Source organism: Octopus sinensis, linkage group LG28, assembly GCF_006345805.1.
Source record: "Octopus sinensis linkage group LG28, ASM634580v1, whole genome shotgun sequence".
NCBI lineage: Eukaryota > Metazoa > Mollusca > Cephalopoda > Octopoda > Octopodidae > Octopus > Octopus sinensis.
The window spans coordinates 994,251-1,012,808 of NC_043024.1; the positions used below are offsets into that span (position 1 = coordinate 994,251).

Consider the following 18,558-nt stretch of genomic DNA (forward strand, 5'->3'; position numbering starts at 1 on the left):
CTCCTACCCTGATGTAATCTCCAGGGATACAGGCATCCAGCAACAGGACTGCCGTAATGCCATGATGGACCGTGAAGTCTGGCGTAGCATAGTAAATTCCATTGTCTCGACCACGGTTGAACACTGATGATGATGGATATTCAGCTCATGATCATAAGGTCACAAGTTTGATTCCTGGTGTTGCATTGCATCCTTGAGCAAGACATTTCATTTAAAGTTGCACCAGTTCACAAAACTGAGTTGTACTCGTATTTCAAAGGGTGACCCAGCCTCGTCACATTCTGTGTCATGCTGAATCACCCCGAGAACTACATTAAGGGTACACATGTGTCTGTGGAGTACTCAGCCACTTGCTTGTTAATTTCATGAGCAGGCTGTTCCATTGATCTGATTAACTGGAACCCTCGTCATCGCAGCCAACGGAGTTCCAGCATGGCCAAAGTCCACTGGCAAAAGATAAGAATCGTTTCGATCCAAACAAAATCTATTTGGAATCAATTAAATGATGAGGACTGCAATGACTCTTCATCTAAGGCTTCGTTTGATCTTATTTATCATCGTTATTGAAATCCCCGTTAATTCCATCTGATTACAGCTTTAATTGTTTTGTGTCAGACTGATAAAGACTTCTGGCGAGAGTGAGATGATATTTGCTAACAAAAAACATGCAGTCAGCATCATCATCAATGGTTTAACCCTTTTCAGTTCAGATTACTCTGTTAAATGTTAATGTTTTTTTTACTCAAATTGCTTTGAATTAATCATTCATTATCTCATAACTTTGAGGTTTCCATGAGGTTTTCTTTTTTCTTCTATTCTCTTATTTATTTCAGGCATCTGACTGCAGCCATGCTGGAGCAAAATCTCGAAGAGTACAAGTTGAACAAATCAACTCCAAGACTTATTTCTTAAGCATAATACTTATCCTATCGGTCTCTTTTGCTGAACTGCTAAGTCATGGGGACCTAAACACACCAACACCAGTTGTCAAGTGGTGATAACTCCAAGACTTATTTCTTAAGCATAATACTTATTCTATCGGTCTCTTTTGCCGAACTGCTAAGTCATGGGGACATAAACACACCAACACCAGTTGTCAAGTGCTGATGGGGGACAAACACAGATGCATAGATATACACACATATATTTTCACATACGATGGGCTTCTTTCAGTTTCCACTTACTAAATCCACTCACAAGACTTTGGTCGGCCTGAGGCTATAATAGAAGACAGCTGCCCAATGTGTCACGCAGCAGAACTGAACCCAGAACCATGTGGTTGAGAAGCAAGTTTCTTACCGCACAGCCACACCAGTGCTTACAGCGTTAAGAAAACTTTTCTTGAAAATTTAAGCTGGAACAGATATCACCGAAGGCTTTGGAACCATCTAGAACCATTTAGAGAGTGAATGATTGAGATTTTGAGCTCAATCTTCAGCAAAATTGACATCAATTAGCACAGGTGTGGACGTGGGGTAAGAAGCTTGCTTCCCAAAGGTGGCGAGCTGGCAGAAACGTTAGCACACCGGGTGAAGTGCTTAGCAGTATTTTGTCTGCCACTACGTTCTGAGTTCAAATTCTGCCAAGGTCAACTTTGCCTTTCATCTTTTCGGGGTAGATAAATTAAGTACCAGTTACACACTGGGGTCGATGTAATCAACTTAATCCGTTTGTCTGTCCTTGTTTGTCCCCTCTATGTTTAGCCTCTTTGGGGCAATAAAGAAATAAGAAACTTGCTTCCCAACCACATGGTTCCGGGTTCAGTCCCACCACGTGTTACCTTGGGCAAGTGTCTTTTACTATAGCCTGGGACCAACGAAAGCCTTGTGGATTTGGTCGATGGAAACTGAAAGAAACCCAGTGTGTGTGTGTGTGTGTGTGTGTATATAATCATCATCATTTACCATCCTCTTTCTATGTTGGCATGGGTCAGATGGTTTGAAAGGTGGTTATAAGCTAAAGAGCTGCACCAAGCTCCAGTTGTCTGTTTTGGGTTGGTTTCTATGGTTGGACGAGGCCCTTCCTAACACCAACCACTTTACAGAGTGTGGACTGGGTGCTTTTTGTGTGCCTTTCTTTGGGCCCCACAATCACCTAACAACCAGTGTCGATGTGTTTAGGTGCCTGCAACTTAGTAGTTCGGCAGGATAAATCACCAGGCTTAAAAATACAAAATACTGGGGTCAGTTCATTCGACGAAAATTTCTTCAAGGTGATGCCCCAGCATGGCCGCAACCTTATGACAGAAACAAGTAAAAGAAGGTGGCAAGCTGGCAGAAGCGTTAAGCATGCCGGGCGAAATGCTTAGCAGTTTTTTGTCTGCTGTTACGTTCTGAGTTCAAATTCCACTGAGGTTGACTTTGCTTTTCATCCTTTTGGGGTCAATAATTTAAGTACCAGCTACACACTGGGGTCGATGTAATCGACTTAACCCCTCTGTCTGTCCCCTCTATGTTTAACCCCTTGTGGGCAATAAAGAAATAAGAAACAAGTAAAAGAGAAAAGATTATGTTTGAAAACACTCACAATTATAGAAATGTACTGAGCCTTGTTTTTTACAGAAGACCCACTTTTTTTAATAAATGACATTAACATTATACCTTTCGTAGGAAGTACCAACTATTCTGGCCATATTTTCTCAGTTAATTACTACATTTTCAATCCATTTGCTTGTAATACTATCTCTTAATTTTCATAAAGCTGATGTAATGTCGTAGACCCAGATTCACAAGGCAAGGAGTAAAATTTCTTATTTCCTGACTTAATTTCTGTTAATGCATATTTTAATTTATTTTATAAAACTCTCGTATCATTTACACATAATGTTCAAAGCCTAACAGCTTAACCCTTTTAACATGGAAATCAGATCCACACAAAATTTTATTACCCTTAATTGGGGAAATCAGTTTATTCATCTACCAATCTCTCTCTTTTGAGGGACGTCAGGTTTGAATCTAATTTTTGTTGAAATATGTCAAGTTTATTGAAGCAACGAGACTTGGAGAAAATAGCAATTCTATTTTTTGGTAGATATCGTTGACAGAGCAGCTAACCGGCTTCCGTGCCAGTGACACATATAAGGCACCATTCGAGTGTGATCGTTACCAGCGTCGCCTTACTGGCACTCGAGCCCCGTGCTAGTAGGGTGCTAAGAGCACCATCCAAGCGTGATCGTTGCCAGAGCAGCCAACTGGCTTCCGTGAAGGTGGCACGTAAAAGGGCACCATTCAAGCGTGATCGTTACCAAAGTCGCCTTACTGGCACCTGTGCCGGTGGCATGTGTAAAAGGATTCAAGCGAGGTCGTTGCCAGTACCGCCTGACTGGCCCCTGTGCTGGTGGCACGTAAATAGCACCCACTACACTCTCGGAGTGGTTGGTGTTAGGAAGGGCATCCAGCTGTAGAAACTCTGCCAAATCAAGACTGGAGCCTGGTGCAGCCATCTGGTTCACCAGTCTTCAGTCAAAATCATCCAACCCATGCTAGCATGGAAAGCGGACGTTAAACGATGATGATTAAACATCATTACTAGGATAATCATGAAATTTAATACCAGTTAGAGGGTTAAATAGTTTTGAAAAATCTCCAAAGTTGTCATAATTTAGCATTTTATTTGTAAATAAGAAAATCTTTAGAAAAAGCTTAAAATTAATCCCTTTTTTTCTTCTTTGCAGTACCTTGTGCTTTGGTGGTCTCAAGCCTTATTGGAGACTAAATCACTAAGATTATAAAAAAAAATGAAAAGAAAAGAGAAAAACACAACCTGCCAAATGAAACTAAAAATTATGGCTAGAAACTAAGTTTAATAAGAAGAAAGACTAAGAAATTCTTCAGCTACATGAATAGGGAAAAAGTTAAGTGCAACATCTGTCCTTCCTCCAGTAACAGATGTCAAAAGCTCTTTCTTTACTCAACATTCTCCTTAAATATTCACATAAAAAGTACTGGTTCCATGTAAACAGAACACAGTTCATTCTGTAAATACACTGGCATTAGGGAGGGCATCCAGCTGTAGAAGCCATGCCAAAACAGACAAGTGGGGGCTAGTGCGGATCCCGGCCTGACCAGCTCCTATCAAACCATCTAACCTGTGTCAGCATGGAAAATGGACATTAAATACTCTTTACTCTTTTACTTGTTTCAGTCATTTGACTGTGGCCATGCTGGAGCCATAGAAAACCTGCACCAGTAAACTCTCTGTCCAACCAAGCAAGCATTTAAAAGTGGATATTAAATTGATTATGATGATGATGATGAATGATATCAGAATGATATTACGTGTTGAGTAAATTTAAGATAGCTATCAGCAATGGCTTCCAAGTTCCTTGTATCTTGGACAAGGACAAAAAGTCAGCTGAGAAATAAATGGTGACATTTACTCTTTTACTTGTTTCAGTCATCTGACTACGGCCATGCTGGAGCACCGCCTTTAGTCAAGCAAATCGACCCCAGGACTTATTTTTTGTCCTGGAGTCGATTTGCTCGACTAAAGGCGGTGCTCCAGCATGGCCGCAGTCAGATGACTGAAACAAGTAAAAGAGTAAATGTAAAAAAAAAAAAAAAAATGTAAATTTGAGAATTTATGTTAATGACATTAAAATACGAAATGAAATAAAAAATTTTCCACCTATAACCATGTGATTTTTAGCTCACTTGAACTTTGACCTGTTCACAGAAGCTCTCTGTCAACAGCCGTGTTGCCATTGTTTTCAGTTCGAATAACTTAGAGATGTCACCATTTATTTCTCAGCTGACTTTTTGTCCTTGTCCAAGATACAAGGAACTTCGAAGCCATTGCTGATAGCTATCTTAAATTTACTCAACAAGTATCGGATATCATTCATCATCATCATAATCAATTTAATATCCACTTTTAAATGCTTGCTTGGTTGGACAGAGAGTTTACTGGTGCAGGTTTTCTATGGCTGGGTGCCCTTCCTGTTGCCAACCTTCACCTGCTGCTTCCCCATGGCCAGGGACAATCATTTACAACAACCACATGGCATCGTGATAAGTAGACACACGTACGCATGTACAGAGTCTGCTAAAAAATGTACACATACTTCAGGAAAGGATAAATCTCTATCAAGATTTAACAAAATCAGTGCTGGCAATAATTTCTGTAGAAAATCAATAAAGATGACTTTAACATGTGATTTAAGTGCACTGCTAACACAGAAGTACACAGATGTTACTCTTAACTCTTTTACTTGTTTCAGTCATTTGAATGCGGCCATGCTGGAGCACTGCCTTTAGTCGAGCAAATCGACCCCAGGACTTATTCTTTGTAAGCCCAGTACTTATTCTATCGGTCTCTTTTGCTGAACCGCTAAGTGACGGGGACGTAAACACACCAGCATCGGTTGTCAAGCAATGCTAGGGGTACAAACACAGACACACAAACATATACACACACATACATATACATATATACGACAGGCTTCTTTCAGTTTCCGTCTACCAAATCCACTCACAAGGCTTTGGTCGGCCCGAGGCTACAGCAGAAGACACTTACCCAAGTTGCCACGGAGTGGGACTGAACCCAGAACCATGTGGTCGGTTAGCAAGCTACTTACCACACAGCCACTCCTGTGCCTATAGTCAATTATTACAAAATAATTGTTTTTTATTTTATGCTTGAACAGTTTATATATTACCATGTGGCTGTGTGGTAAGAAGTTTGCTTCCCAACTGCATGGTTCCAGGTTCAGTCCCACTGAGTGGCACCTTGGGCAAGTGTCTTCTGCTATAGCCTCGGGCCGACCAAAACCTTATGAGTGGATCTGGTAGACAGAAACTGAAAGAAGTGCGTTGTGCGTGTGTGTGCCTGTGACCCTCCCACCCACTGTTTTGCAGTTGGAGTTGGTTTGTTTACATCCCTGTAACTTAGCAGTTCTGCAAAAGAGACCATTTGAATAAGTACAAGGCTTCGAGAAAAAAAAAAAATAAATAATGAGATCAATTCATTCAACTAAAAATTCTTCAAGAGAATGCCCCAGCATGGCCACAGTCTAATGACTGAAACAAGTAAAAAGGTAAAGGATATTTATTCATAACTTCGATGGGAATTTCTAACTCTGAATTCATTTCCAGGGGTTTTATACATGCAACTCAAGTTCTGCTTTGTCAGCTCTTATAATCTCTCCCACCAAATCTTGGCTTATTTTCATTATTGTATGTGTGTGTGTGTGCATGCATGTCTCTTGTACTGGTTTCAGTCATTTGACTGTGGCCATGCTGGAGCACCGCCTTTAGTCGAGCAAATCGACCCCGGGACTTATTTTTTGTAAGCCCAGAACTTATTCTATCGGTCTCTTTTGCCGAACCGCTAAGTGATGGTTGTCAAGCAATGCTAGGGGGACAAACACAGACACACAAACATATACATACACATACATATATATATATATACATATATACGACAGGCTTCTTTCAGTTTCCGTCTACCAAATCCACTCACAAGGCATTGGTCGGCCCGGGGCTATAGCAGAAGACACTTGCCCAAGATGCCACGCAGTGGGACTGAACCCGGAACCATGTGGTTGGTAGACAAGCTACTTACCACACAGGCACTCCTGCGCCTGTGTACATGTTATAAACTATCGAATTTACAATTCAGTAAAATGCAAAAAAAGTAAAACCAAAACCATTACAGGTGCAGGCATGGGTGTTTGTATAGTTAAGAAGCTTTCTTTGCGACCGAGTGGTTTAGGGTTCAAGTCCTCTGCACCCTCATAAACCTACTTATGCACAATGTGTCTCTGTCGAATCTCTTCCCCTCCTAACACCTCCTCCCCTTATTTGGGTCCACTTGTGACATTCTCTCACCTCCCAACTCCCCCCTCCTTTTGCAATCTTGCAAACTCCCCCACCCTTTGATCCACTCCATTTACACCTCCCTGTAATCCCAGTCTACAACCCATGGCAGCAGCGAAAAGGGACATTAAACAATTATCATAAACACAGACACACATATATTGTATATATATATATATATATATATATATATATATAAATATATATATATATATAGAGAGAGAGAGAGGGGGGGGTTATACATACCTACATAGTTTATACACGTCTCTGTGTTATACATTCATGCTCTACCTACGTAGGTCATGTACACTTATATACATATATAGGTCATATATACTTATATCTAGATATAGGTCATACATACCTTTACACAAACCTACATATATCATACATACCTACATACATATATTCTACATACTTACATACATATCATACATACCTATATACATATATTCTACATACTTATATACATATATATTCTACATACTTCTACACATACATATTATACATATCTATATACATATACATATATATATATACATATTATAATATCTATATACATATACATATATATATATACATATTATAATATCTATATACATATACATATATATATACATATTATAATATCTATATACATATACATATATATATACATATTATAATATCTATATACATATATATATATATACTATACATACACACCACACACACACATACATACAAATATATACACACACACACACAATATATATATAGATATATACACACATACAGACACATATAGACACACACATATACATATATGTGTGTGTGTGTATGTACACACCTACATATTGTATAATGATATTGTCACGCAATCCTAATACTTTGAATCCTTTATTCAATGTGGCTTCTTCTCTACAAATAAGCCCAGGACACACACACACACACAGAATATGGTAATTATGAAGTCCCCTTCCTCCAAATTCCCTTTCTCTGTATTAGAAGCAATTATCACTGAAGCTGAAAAATTATTTATGGATGGGAAGTCTCGTGTGAAACTTTCAACAACACATTTACACACACACTGCATTGCACCACACACACACACACACGCATACAGTTGTTTCATTCCAAATCAAAACTGGTCGTTTAGACCAGCAATTCTCAACCAGGGTCCATATAAGATTTGGTGGGGGCCAGTCCACACAACAGAATAGTAAATTGGGGATCAATGGTAGTATTTGAAAGGCCCCTGAAAAATTTTTTTACTTGAAATGTCATCATCGTCATCTAACGTCCATTGTCCATGCTGGCATGGGTTGGACAGTTTGACCAGGGCTGGTAAGCTGAGGGGCTGCACCGGACTCCAGTCTGATTTGGCAGGGTTTCTATGGCTGGATGCCCTTCCTAACGCCAACCACTCTGAGAGTGTAACAGGTGTTTTTATGTGCCAGTTGTGTGACACTGGTATCTGCCACGGCTATGATTTCACTTGGTTTGATGGGTCTTCTACTCAAGCACAGCATATTGCCAAAGGTCTCAGTCATCTGTCACTGCTTCCACAAGACCCAACGCTCAAAAGATGCTTTTTATGTGACACTGGCACAGGTGCCAGTCATGGGACACTGACAACGGCCATGACTACGATTTCACTTGACAGGTCTTCTCAAGCACATAAAATGTAGGTTTTCCAAACATGTAGGACACCCACATATTATTATTATTATTATTATTATCTAGGTTTCTTTCTCTGATATTATACATGGTTCAACCTATTCAAGTTAATGTGTGAAAAACAAAACAAGAATTTTGAAAGAAGTTTCTATAAAACTAGTTTTTAAAATTGAATGACTATAGGGCAGTGGTTTTCAACCAGGGTTCCGCAAGAAGTTACAAAACTGCTAAAGTCGGCAGTAATTATTATGTCTCCTGTGCAGATATGTGTGCATAAAACTATTAAATTATTGCACAGGGGTTCCTCGAGCCAGTGGAATGTTTCCTTGGGGTTCCGCTCCAGTAAAAAGTTTGAAAAGCACTGCTTTCGGGGTCCAGCAGATTAAAATAGTAATCAAAGGGTTCCATAGATAAAAAATGGTTGAGAAGCCATGGATCAGACCAACGATTGGAAGACACAGCAACCTTATTCTTATCTGATCTCTGTATGCCAATAAGGACACATTCAACTTCTTGTAGCCACTTGTCCATGCTTGCATAGGTGTAACAGGGTTCAATGGTTTTCTACAGCCGGAAGCTCTTCCTCTCACCAACCTTCACCTGTTACAAAGCCTCATATTTCTTTGTGACCAGAAGATCGGAAATGAATGACAGTTTGTATGACTGTGACTCATTTGCAGCTATGTCAAGATAAGGAGACAATAATGCATGCACACATGGACCTATGCACCTAGACATATCTTTTTATGTTAAAAATAGGTGCGTGAAGTGGCATGTAAAAAGGTACTCAAAATTTATATATGTATATAGGCGCAGGAGTGGCTGTGTGGTAAGTAGCTTGCTAACCAACCACATGGTTCCGGGTTCAGTCCCACTGCGTGGCATCTTGGGCAAGTGTCTTCTGCTATAGCCCCGGGCCGACCAATGCTTTGTGAGTGGATTTGGTAGACGGAAACTGAAAGAAGCCTGTCGTATATATATATATATATATATATATATATGTATATATGTGTGCATGTGTTTGTCCCCCTAGCATTGCTTGACAACCGATGCTGGTGTGTTTACGTCCCTGTCACTTAGCGGTTCGGCAAAAGAGACCGATAGAATAAGTACTGGGCTTACAAAGAATAAGTCCCGGGGTCGATTTGCTCGACTAAAGGCGGTGCTCTAGCATGGCCGCAGTCAAATGACTGAAACAAGTAAAAGAATAAAAGAGTATATCCATATCCAAATTGAGGGAATGGAGTAGATAAAAATTCAGGCTTTATACATTTATTTACTCCATTCTCGAAATTTAGATTTTTGGACTTTTATTCACATAAACAACAATCTCAGCTGCTAACCGTGAACTACAAAATAACCTTTTTTTAGCTTATTGAACTTCGATATGGGAAAAATTTACAGCCTTCCACATTAATAAAACCATTTTTGTTCCAGAAAGTTGAGTTTTTTTTCACTTTCTACAGACTGTTTGAAGCTTACTAACTTCCTACACTTTGATCCTTGGATCTTACCTTTACATACTAATATATAAATAGTTGAAATTTATAGAAAAGCAAAAGACGAAGACAAGTGTATGATTGACAAGCAAGTGTATTAGACGCTCGGGAAAAATGAAAAAGTCTTTTACATTTTGAGCCTTTGCTCTTCAACAGAAAGGAATAAGAGAAAATAAACAGAGTGAGAATGAAAAAACTTGTAGAGTTCAGCACTCCAGCATGATGAATACACACATATATATATATAGTTTGTCAATGTATTATATATCCAAATAAGAAGGACACTTTAAAGGCCTGAAATTTTTGGGGAGGGGGCCAGTCAATTAGATCAACCCCAGTACACAACTGGTACTTAATTTATCGACCCTGAAAGGATGAAAGGCAAAGTCAACTTCGGTGGAATTTGAACTCAGAACATAAAGACAGATGAAATACTGCTAAGCATTTCGCCCGGCCTGCTAACGTTTCTGCCAGCTCACCGCCTTAGAGCTGTAAAGTATTAAAGCAATAAAGTTAAAGTCTAGTCATAGAGTGACCAAAGGTTTTGTATCCACAAAAGCCGCAGCTTTGTGGACAGCTCATCAGACACCATACAAAGACAAATTTAACTCTTCATCTCTCGGAGACGGAAAGTTGTATGGTGTCTGATGAGCTGCAGCTTTTGTGGACGCAAAACCATTTGTCACTTTATGACCAGACTTTAACTTCATTGCTTATATATATATATATATATATATATATATATATATATATATATACATATATACACACTGATGATGATGATGAATCTAAAGTAGTTTAGAAACAACAAGTCCTGGTGTTTGTACTTTTGTCAGTTGCTGTAGTGATGGAGGTGTTTATGCGTTGATGGACTTTTAATTTGAAATGGAAACCGGTTTGCTGAGATTTTGTTTGCTGTCTTGGATGTCCATTGCATCAAGTTATAGCAATAACTGAGCTCTGTGGAATGTCTGAAAGTTCTATAAATTGAGTCTTTAAAAAAACAATGAAATGATGTAAGCACAAGCATGGCTGGGTGGTAAGACTTTTGCTTCCCAATCGCATGGTTTTGGGTTCAGACCCACTCCACAGCACCTTCGGCAAGTGTCTTCTACTATAGCCTCAGGCCAACCAAAACTTTGTGAGTGGATTTGGTAGATGGAAACTGAAAGAAGCCTGTTGTATGTGTGTGTGTATATATATATATATATATATATATATATATATATATATATATATATATATATATACACATATATATATATACATACATACATCATACATACATCCACGTGTGTGTCTTTGTGTCTGTGTTTGTCCCCCACCATCACCTGACAACCCATCTTGATGTGTTTTGTCTCTCTAACTTAGCAGTTCGGCAAGAGATTGACAGAATAAGTACTAGGGTTAAAAAACGTAAGTCCTGGGGTTGATTTGTCTGATTAAAACCCTTCAAGGAAGTGCCCCAGCATGGCCACAGTCAAACAACTGAATGAAGTCTACCACACACACAGAGTTGTGTGTGTGTGTTATTGTCTCCTTGGCATCATATGAAACTTATAAACCAGTGCTTACTCTCATGCATGTGGTGTCCCTTTGGTTCCAATCTTCTGAGACCTGTCTGTTTAGGGGAGACATTGTCTTACTTGGAAATGAGTGAAGGTTGGCAGCAGGAAGGGCATCCAGCCATAGAACAAAATCCACCTCAAGAAATTTGCTCCAACCCATGTAATCATGAAAGTGAACATTAAAACAACAATGATGATGAGTGTTTGTGAGTAAAAAGAGAGAATCCAATTCTAATAACACCAGCTTCTCTCGTTCACTACCACCCCTATCTCATTCGCTACCCTATCTTGTTCACTATTCTCTCTATCAATAATAGGTACAGTAATATAAGCTAAGGCGACGAGCTGGCGAAAACGTTAGCACACCGGGCGAAATGCTTAGTGGTATTTCGTCTGCCGTTACGTTTTGAGTTCAAATTCCGCGGAGGTCAACTTTGCCTTTCATCCTTTCGGGGTCGATAAATTAAGTACCAGTTACACACTGGGGACAATGTAATCGACTTAACCCCTTTGTCTGTCTTTGTTTGTTCCCTCTGTGTTTAGCCCCTTGTGGGTAATAAAGAAATAATATAAGCTAAGATACATATCCCATTGTGTTATACAGTTTAATGTCCATTTCCCATGCTGGCATGGGGTGGATGGCTGGACAGGAGGTGGCCAGCCAGGGAGCTGAACAGGCTCCGGTTGTCTGTTATAGCATGGTTTTTAAGGCTGGATGCCCTTCCTAATGCCAACCACTTAACAGAGTGTACCAGGTGCTTTTTATGTGCCACTGGCATGGATGCATTTACACAGCACTGACACAAGCACCTGTAGAAGACAAACCTGTTTGTATGATTTTACTTAGCCTGATGTCTTCTCAGACATTACTGGTTTGCAGAGTTATGTCAAGCAGCTGCTTTTGCTCGTGGGATAGACCCAGCTGTCAGCTACATCCATTGTGATGACAAACCAGCTGCCCTGGTCAGAGAAAGTACTTTTCTTCCTCTGTCTGGTGGCCACAGCAAAAAAAGGTTCTGAGGTGGACGAGGTTGAAGGAACTGAGAACAGACCCTTTCCTCTTTGGCTGATTCCCTCATAGATTTTTTTCAAGTTCCAGTGAAAAGAATGACAAGGGTAGGAAGGAACTGTTCTCAAATGAATATATTTAAAAGCAGGTGACTGGCAAAAAAATGCTAACAGTGGATGGGGGTCACTCTAAGCTTCTAGGTGAAAGAACAACAATTGGAGGGGTTAATTGCTCTTGGTGTTCATGGTAATGTGTGTGTGTGGGACCACTGCTTGACGCCTGGTGTTTGTTTATATTTCAGCAACCCTGCAACTTAGCAGTTTGACAGCAGGATCAATAGAATAAATACCAGACTTTTAAAAAAAGTAATGGGTTCATTTGTTCAACTATGGCCCTTCAAGGTGGTGCCCCAGCATGGCCACAATCCAATAACTGAAACAAGTAAAAAGATAAAAGATACCATAAAAACATGAAAGATTGGATTATGTAATCTTGGGTACACACAATGCCTCAAAGTAAAAAAAAAAAAAGATGGAAAGGCCATGTCTGGAACGCCTTTGGCAATAAGATCAGCAGCACCAAGGAGCAAAGAAGTAATTAATGGTGGGTAAATGTTAAGAACTTATTATAACGGGTGCCCTGACAAACCATTAAATTTTCTGCAGGACTTCCCCTCAATTTTTAAACAAACCTGGATGTGAAGTGGGAATGAGAGCCACAACATCTCACAATTCCTCCCGACGAATCATCGGACAAATGCTCAATTTATTTCATCCTTTATTTGTTTCAGTCTTTGGCCAGCGGCCATGCTGGAACCGCTGCCTTGAAGAATTGAAGTTGAATAAATTGACTACAGTACTTATTCTCTCGATCTATTTTCGCCGAACCGCTAAGTTATGAGGATGTAAACGAACCAACACTGATTGCCAAGCGGTAGGGACAAGCACACACACACACCACGCATGGAGACTGTACTGAAGATCACATGATCGGGAAACAAGCTTCTTACCACTGCCACGCCTATTTAGTACGAGGTTTCTCGTTTAGTTTCTTTCTCGTCAGACCCACGAGTAAACACGTCCCCCCATACACTCACACTTCGAAGCATCGAGGACCATTCTATTTGCCAGAAATCTCCCTCAAATCACACGCTGCCATCATAAAAAAAAAAGAAAGATAGCTTGGGTAATATAGCTGTGATTACATGAATGGCCACAACTGGAACTTCTTTGATCATAAATAAGTTAAATTTACTCGATTACGATTGATACGAACTAAAAACAACAGCCGATTTCTCAACGAACGGAATCCCCCGTTATGGGACAGATTCCGTTCCCTGATTAAACCATTCCAGGTCACGCCACTCATGTTCTTAATAATATCTCACTCTGAGAAAAGCATGAACATTATAACATTCTTCATACGTACCCTTTAAAACCGTCGCATGCAAACCGATATCTATGTAAAATAACGATCATGCTAATAATAAATATAATGGGAGTCGCAGGAAAAGGTTTGATATCTAACTCTTGGCATTACCATTATTTAATTGAATAAAGAGTTATTTGGCGACTCATTCATTTGGAAGCGAAAGTGCGTTAATAACCAGTGAAATACTGAGGTTAATTCTGTTAAATTACACTAGATTTCCATCTTCTGTTGTCTATGTTCAACAGTTGAGGAATCGCCCGAGAAAACATCTTCCCTCGTGCTTAAGGCGCAAAATAAAATAATAAAATAAATAAAGGCGGAAGGGAAAGTACGAGATGAGGAATGTGGGTGTGGACCGATGTCTAACCTAGTTGTTATTAAGGTTGACAGGCATCGTTTAGAGTAGTGGTTCTCAAATGGGATCCATATAATATTTGGGGGGGGGGCGTGCAACAGAATAGTAAATTAGGGTATCTGCAAATAGTATTTTAAGGGCCCCTGTAAATATTTTGCCTTAGATGTATGTATTGAAAGAAACAGCTCCAGGCTTCTTTCTCTAACAGAGATCAACTTACACAAGTTGATGTGTGAAATATTCAAAAAGGAATTTTGAAAGAAGATTCTATAAAACTAGATTTTAAACACTGAAAGGCTATGAGGGTTCACCAGAATAAAATAGTAACCAAAGGGATCCATACATAAGAAATGGTTGAGAACCCCGGGTTTAGAGTGTCGGACAAAAATGTTCAACAGCATTTCTTCCGGCTCTTTAAGATTCTAGGTTCAAATCTTGCTGAGGTGAACTTTGCTTTTCATTTATTTGTTGGGGAGGGGTCGATAAAATACAGAACCAGTGGAGTTGATGGGATCAGCTAACCCCACTTTCAATGTCGAGCCTTGTGTCCCCATATTTGAAATACTATTAATCGTATGAGTCAGTGGAATCGTTAACACACCGGACAAAGTGCTTAGCGGAATTCCTTCCGGTTTCACGTTCCGAGTTCGAATTCCGTCGAGGTCGACAACTTTACCTTTTATCCATTTGGGATCGGTAAAATAAAGAACCAGTCGAGCACTGACGCCGATGTAATCCGCTTAACACTCACCCACACTTCTGGTTTTGTACCTACAGAATTCGGGGTCGACAGATTAAGTACCAGTGACACACTGGGGTTCGATGTAATCGACTATTCCCCTCGCACAAAGTATCAGGCTTTGTTCTTTCAGTAGACAGGACGATGATGATGATTAATATCCTAATTAACGGCTGCGGAAGCGGCGGAGTCGGTAGAGCAACGGGCAAAAATGTCACAGAGAAGTTAGTTACGTCCCTTTGTGTCCACTTCAGAGTTCAAATCCTGCCGGTGACAACGTTGTCTTACATCTTGTCTTGGTGTCCATAAAATAAATACCAGTAAAGTGTTGTGGTCGATTTAATCGAATGCTGTCACACACGGCAGAAATCATTACATTGATTATGTGAAAGTGTTTTCTTTTTTTTTTCCATTTCTATTTAAGATCGGGCACTATGTCGGTCAATCAGTTTTTAATTACATCCAAAGTTCAAATTTCCACTAAACCCTATCTTTCACCATTTATGGGGGGGAGTCGGTGCAATCACGAACAGAGATCGATCTAAATTAAGTGTTGCCTCGCCCCCAAAATGTGGCCTCGTGCCTCTTTGGAAACATTTATGGCTTGTAATAAAATAGGTTATATGTTGTGTGTGAGCTGTTTATGAATTCTTATTAGAAAAGCAAAAGAAAAAAACTTTGGTATAAAGTTACTCAAGTATGCCGGCCGCTGCTAGGAATTTTATTATAGAAAAATATAAATGTGTAAAGAGAAATGCGACGATCGAAAACATGTACATCTCATTAAATGATAACATGTGTACGGGAGACGAACAGGAAATGATGGACAAGAAAAGAACTCGAACTAGGTTGAATAAAATAATTAGTGCAGACCCATAACGTATATATATATATATGTATATATATACACACCACACATAGTTAATATATACTTAGATATAGACATCACAGTACTTAAACACACTAGAAAGCTTTTATCGTTTCATATATATACATATATATATATATATATATATATAATATATATATATATTATATATATATATATATATGTGTGGGGGATGCGAGCACGTGTATGTGTGTTAATGACTCTACCGTCGTATGATTGTGAAAGAAAAAAAAATGGTGTGGTATGACAGTTTCTTGTTGTATCAAGGTGTAGCGAGTGTAACAAGTCCCGAGCCCCGATGAGAGCGGGTTGGTTAGTAAAACGGTTTATCAGGGTGCATGTGGAGTGTCTAGAAAAATACTCGTGTGTAGCGATTGAGGGGTGGATCCTGAAATGTGGTACAATTGTAAGAGACCAGTAACGAAGTTAGCACACTAGTGTCAATGGTGTGACTAGAGATTTAGTAATAGCAGCGTGGTGATGTGTGACTTAGAAAGGTAAGGAGGAGTGAGAGCCATGGCGTTGGGCGCTCCAGTTTAATATGAAGTAATCTGTGTGTACGTGTGTCACAATATAATAAATATAATGTTATAATAATGTGTCTAAGTGGATCATATTTATTTATATATTTACTAATAAAGAATGTCAATTTAATATCCTTTCATGTTATATACTGAGTCAATTTACATATACACAGACATAGACGTGTGGACACACACACACACATATATGTGTGTGTGTATATGTATATATATACATATATATATTATATAGGTGCGAGGATGTGATTATGAGGTTTGATTGTGTATATACATACATATATATATATGTGTGTATTACATATATATACTTCACAAACACACGTGCTTTATATACATATATGTACATATATATACACATACACGCACATGTATGTACATATATATTTATATATATTATATACACACATATATATATACATATAAAAGTTGTGTATACTTATTGTGAGACGCCGAGGTACATAACGTATATATATATACGAAACACTACAATGTGGTCACCATGGTATACAATGTATACACACACACACACACATAGAATATATACACAAACATATATGTGTCTATACACACATATTATACATACATCTACACATATGTAATATATATAAATTATATATATTATATATATATGAATGTACAGTGTGTATATATGTGAATGTATGGAGACACGAGGCAGCTAAGGAGAAGGACATCGACGACAGAGAGAGAGAGAGAGATTATTTGGTGGGAAGGAAAAGGCCTGGACCTCTCGCAACTTACCTCTCGTAACAGTATCGGAAAGCCAGAAAGACGACGGCGACCAGCACTGCCAGAGACATGTCCGCTGCCCTCGGGTAATACACATTCTTCTCGTGGCTTTCCAGATCCGTCCACGATGTACCGACAGGTAACCAGAATTTCTCATGCCAGAAAATCTGCAGAATATAATCCGTGTCCATGTTGTTCACCCTCGCTCGCACACACACACGCGCGCGCCTCGCTCACTCACCGTCGCTCTCTCTCTCGCACCGCCTCTATATCCCTGTCTATCGAGAGCTTCACAGCTACCACTCTCTCCTGTCTCTCACTCTGTCTCTCTCGCACTGCCTTATACCTCTCTGTCTATCGAGAGATTCACAGCTACCACTCTCTCCTTTCTGTTAGTCTGTCTCTCCCGCTCTCTCTCTCGCACCGCCTCTATATCCCTGTCTATCGAGAGGTTCACAGCTACCACTCTCTCTGTTCTCTCACTCTGTCTCTTCCGCTCTCTCTCTCTCTCGCACCGCCTCTATATCCCTGTCTATCGAGATATTCACAGCTACTACTCTCTCCTTTCTGTTAGTCTGTCTATCCCGCTCTCTCTCTCGCACTGCCTATACCTCTCTGTCTATCGAGGTATTCACAGCTACCACTCTCTCCTGTCTCTCACTCTGTCTCTCTCGCACCGCCTCTATATCTCTGTCTATCGAGAGACTCGCAGCTACTACTCTCTCCTTTCTGCTACTCTGTCTCTCCCGCTCTCTCTCTCCCACCGCCTCTATATTTCTGTCTATCGAGATATTCACAGCTATCTCTCTCTCCTTTCTCTTACTCTGTCTCTCACTCTGTCTCTCTCGCACTGCCTCTATATCTCTGTCTATCGAGTGATTCACAGCTACCTCTCTCTCCTTTCTGTTACTCTGTCTCTCCCGCTCTCTCTCTCGCACTGCCTTATAACTCTCTATCTATCTACAGTTATAGCTATTCCCCTCTTCTTTCTATTACTCTGTCGCTCATTTTGTCTGTCGCACCGCCTATGTCTCTCTAGATAGATAGTTATAACTACTTCTATTTCCTTTCCATTACTGTCACTCTCTCTCTCTCTCTCCCATTGCATATACTTCTCTATCTATCTAGATAGTTATAACTACTTCTCTCTCTTTTCTATCACTCTCTCCTTCTCTATGTCGCTTACTCTCTCCCTCTCTCGCACTGCCTATATCTATTTATCTATCTAGTTCTTTATAGCTCTTTCTCTCTCTTTCCTGTCACCCTGTTTCCTTCTCTCCCTCTCTCTCACTACCTATATCTATT

The 18,558-nt window shown here is 39.7% G+C and overlaps 1 protein-coding gene and 1 long non-coding RNA gene across 2 annotated transcripts in view; one reads left to right on the forward strand and one right to left on the reverse strand.

Annotated features, from left to right (window-relative positions):
• LOC115225548 (ceramide synthase 5-like) overlaps positions 1–17,762 on the reverse strand; it is an 88,608-nt gene extending 70,846 nt beyond the window's left edge. Inside the window, exon 1 of the mRNA XM_029796472.2 lies at positions 17,266–17,762. Within this exon, the coding sequence (XP_029652332.1) occupies positions 17,266–17,444 (179 nt within the window). The 5' untranslated portion in view covers positions 17,445–17,762. The remainder of the gene's footprint in view (positions 1–17,265) is intronic.
• The window catches only part of LOC118768351, a 42,301-nt gene continuing 41,023 nt past the window's right edge, over positions 17,281–18,558 (forward strand). Inside the window, exon 1 of the long non-coding RNA XR_005004175.1 lies at positions 17,281–17,392. This is a non-coding gene — a long non-coding RNA (uncharacterized LOC118768351). The remainder of the gene's footprint in view (positions 17,393–18,558) is intronic.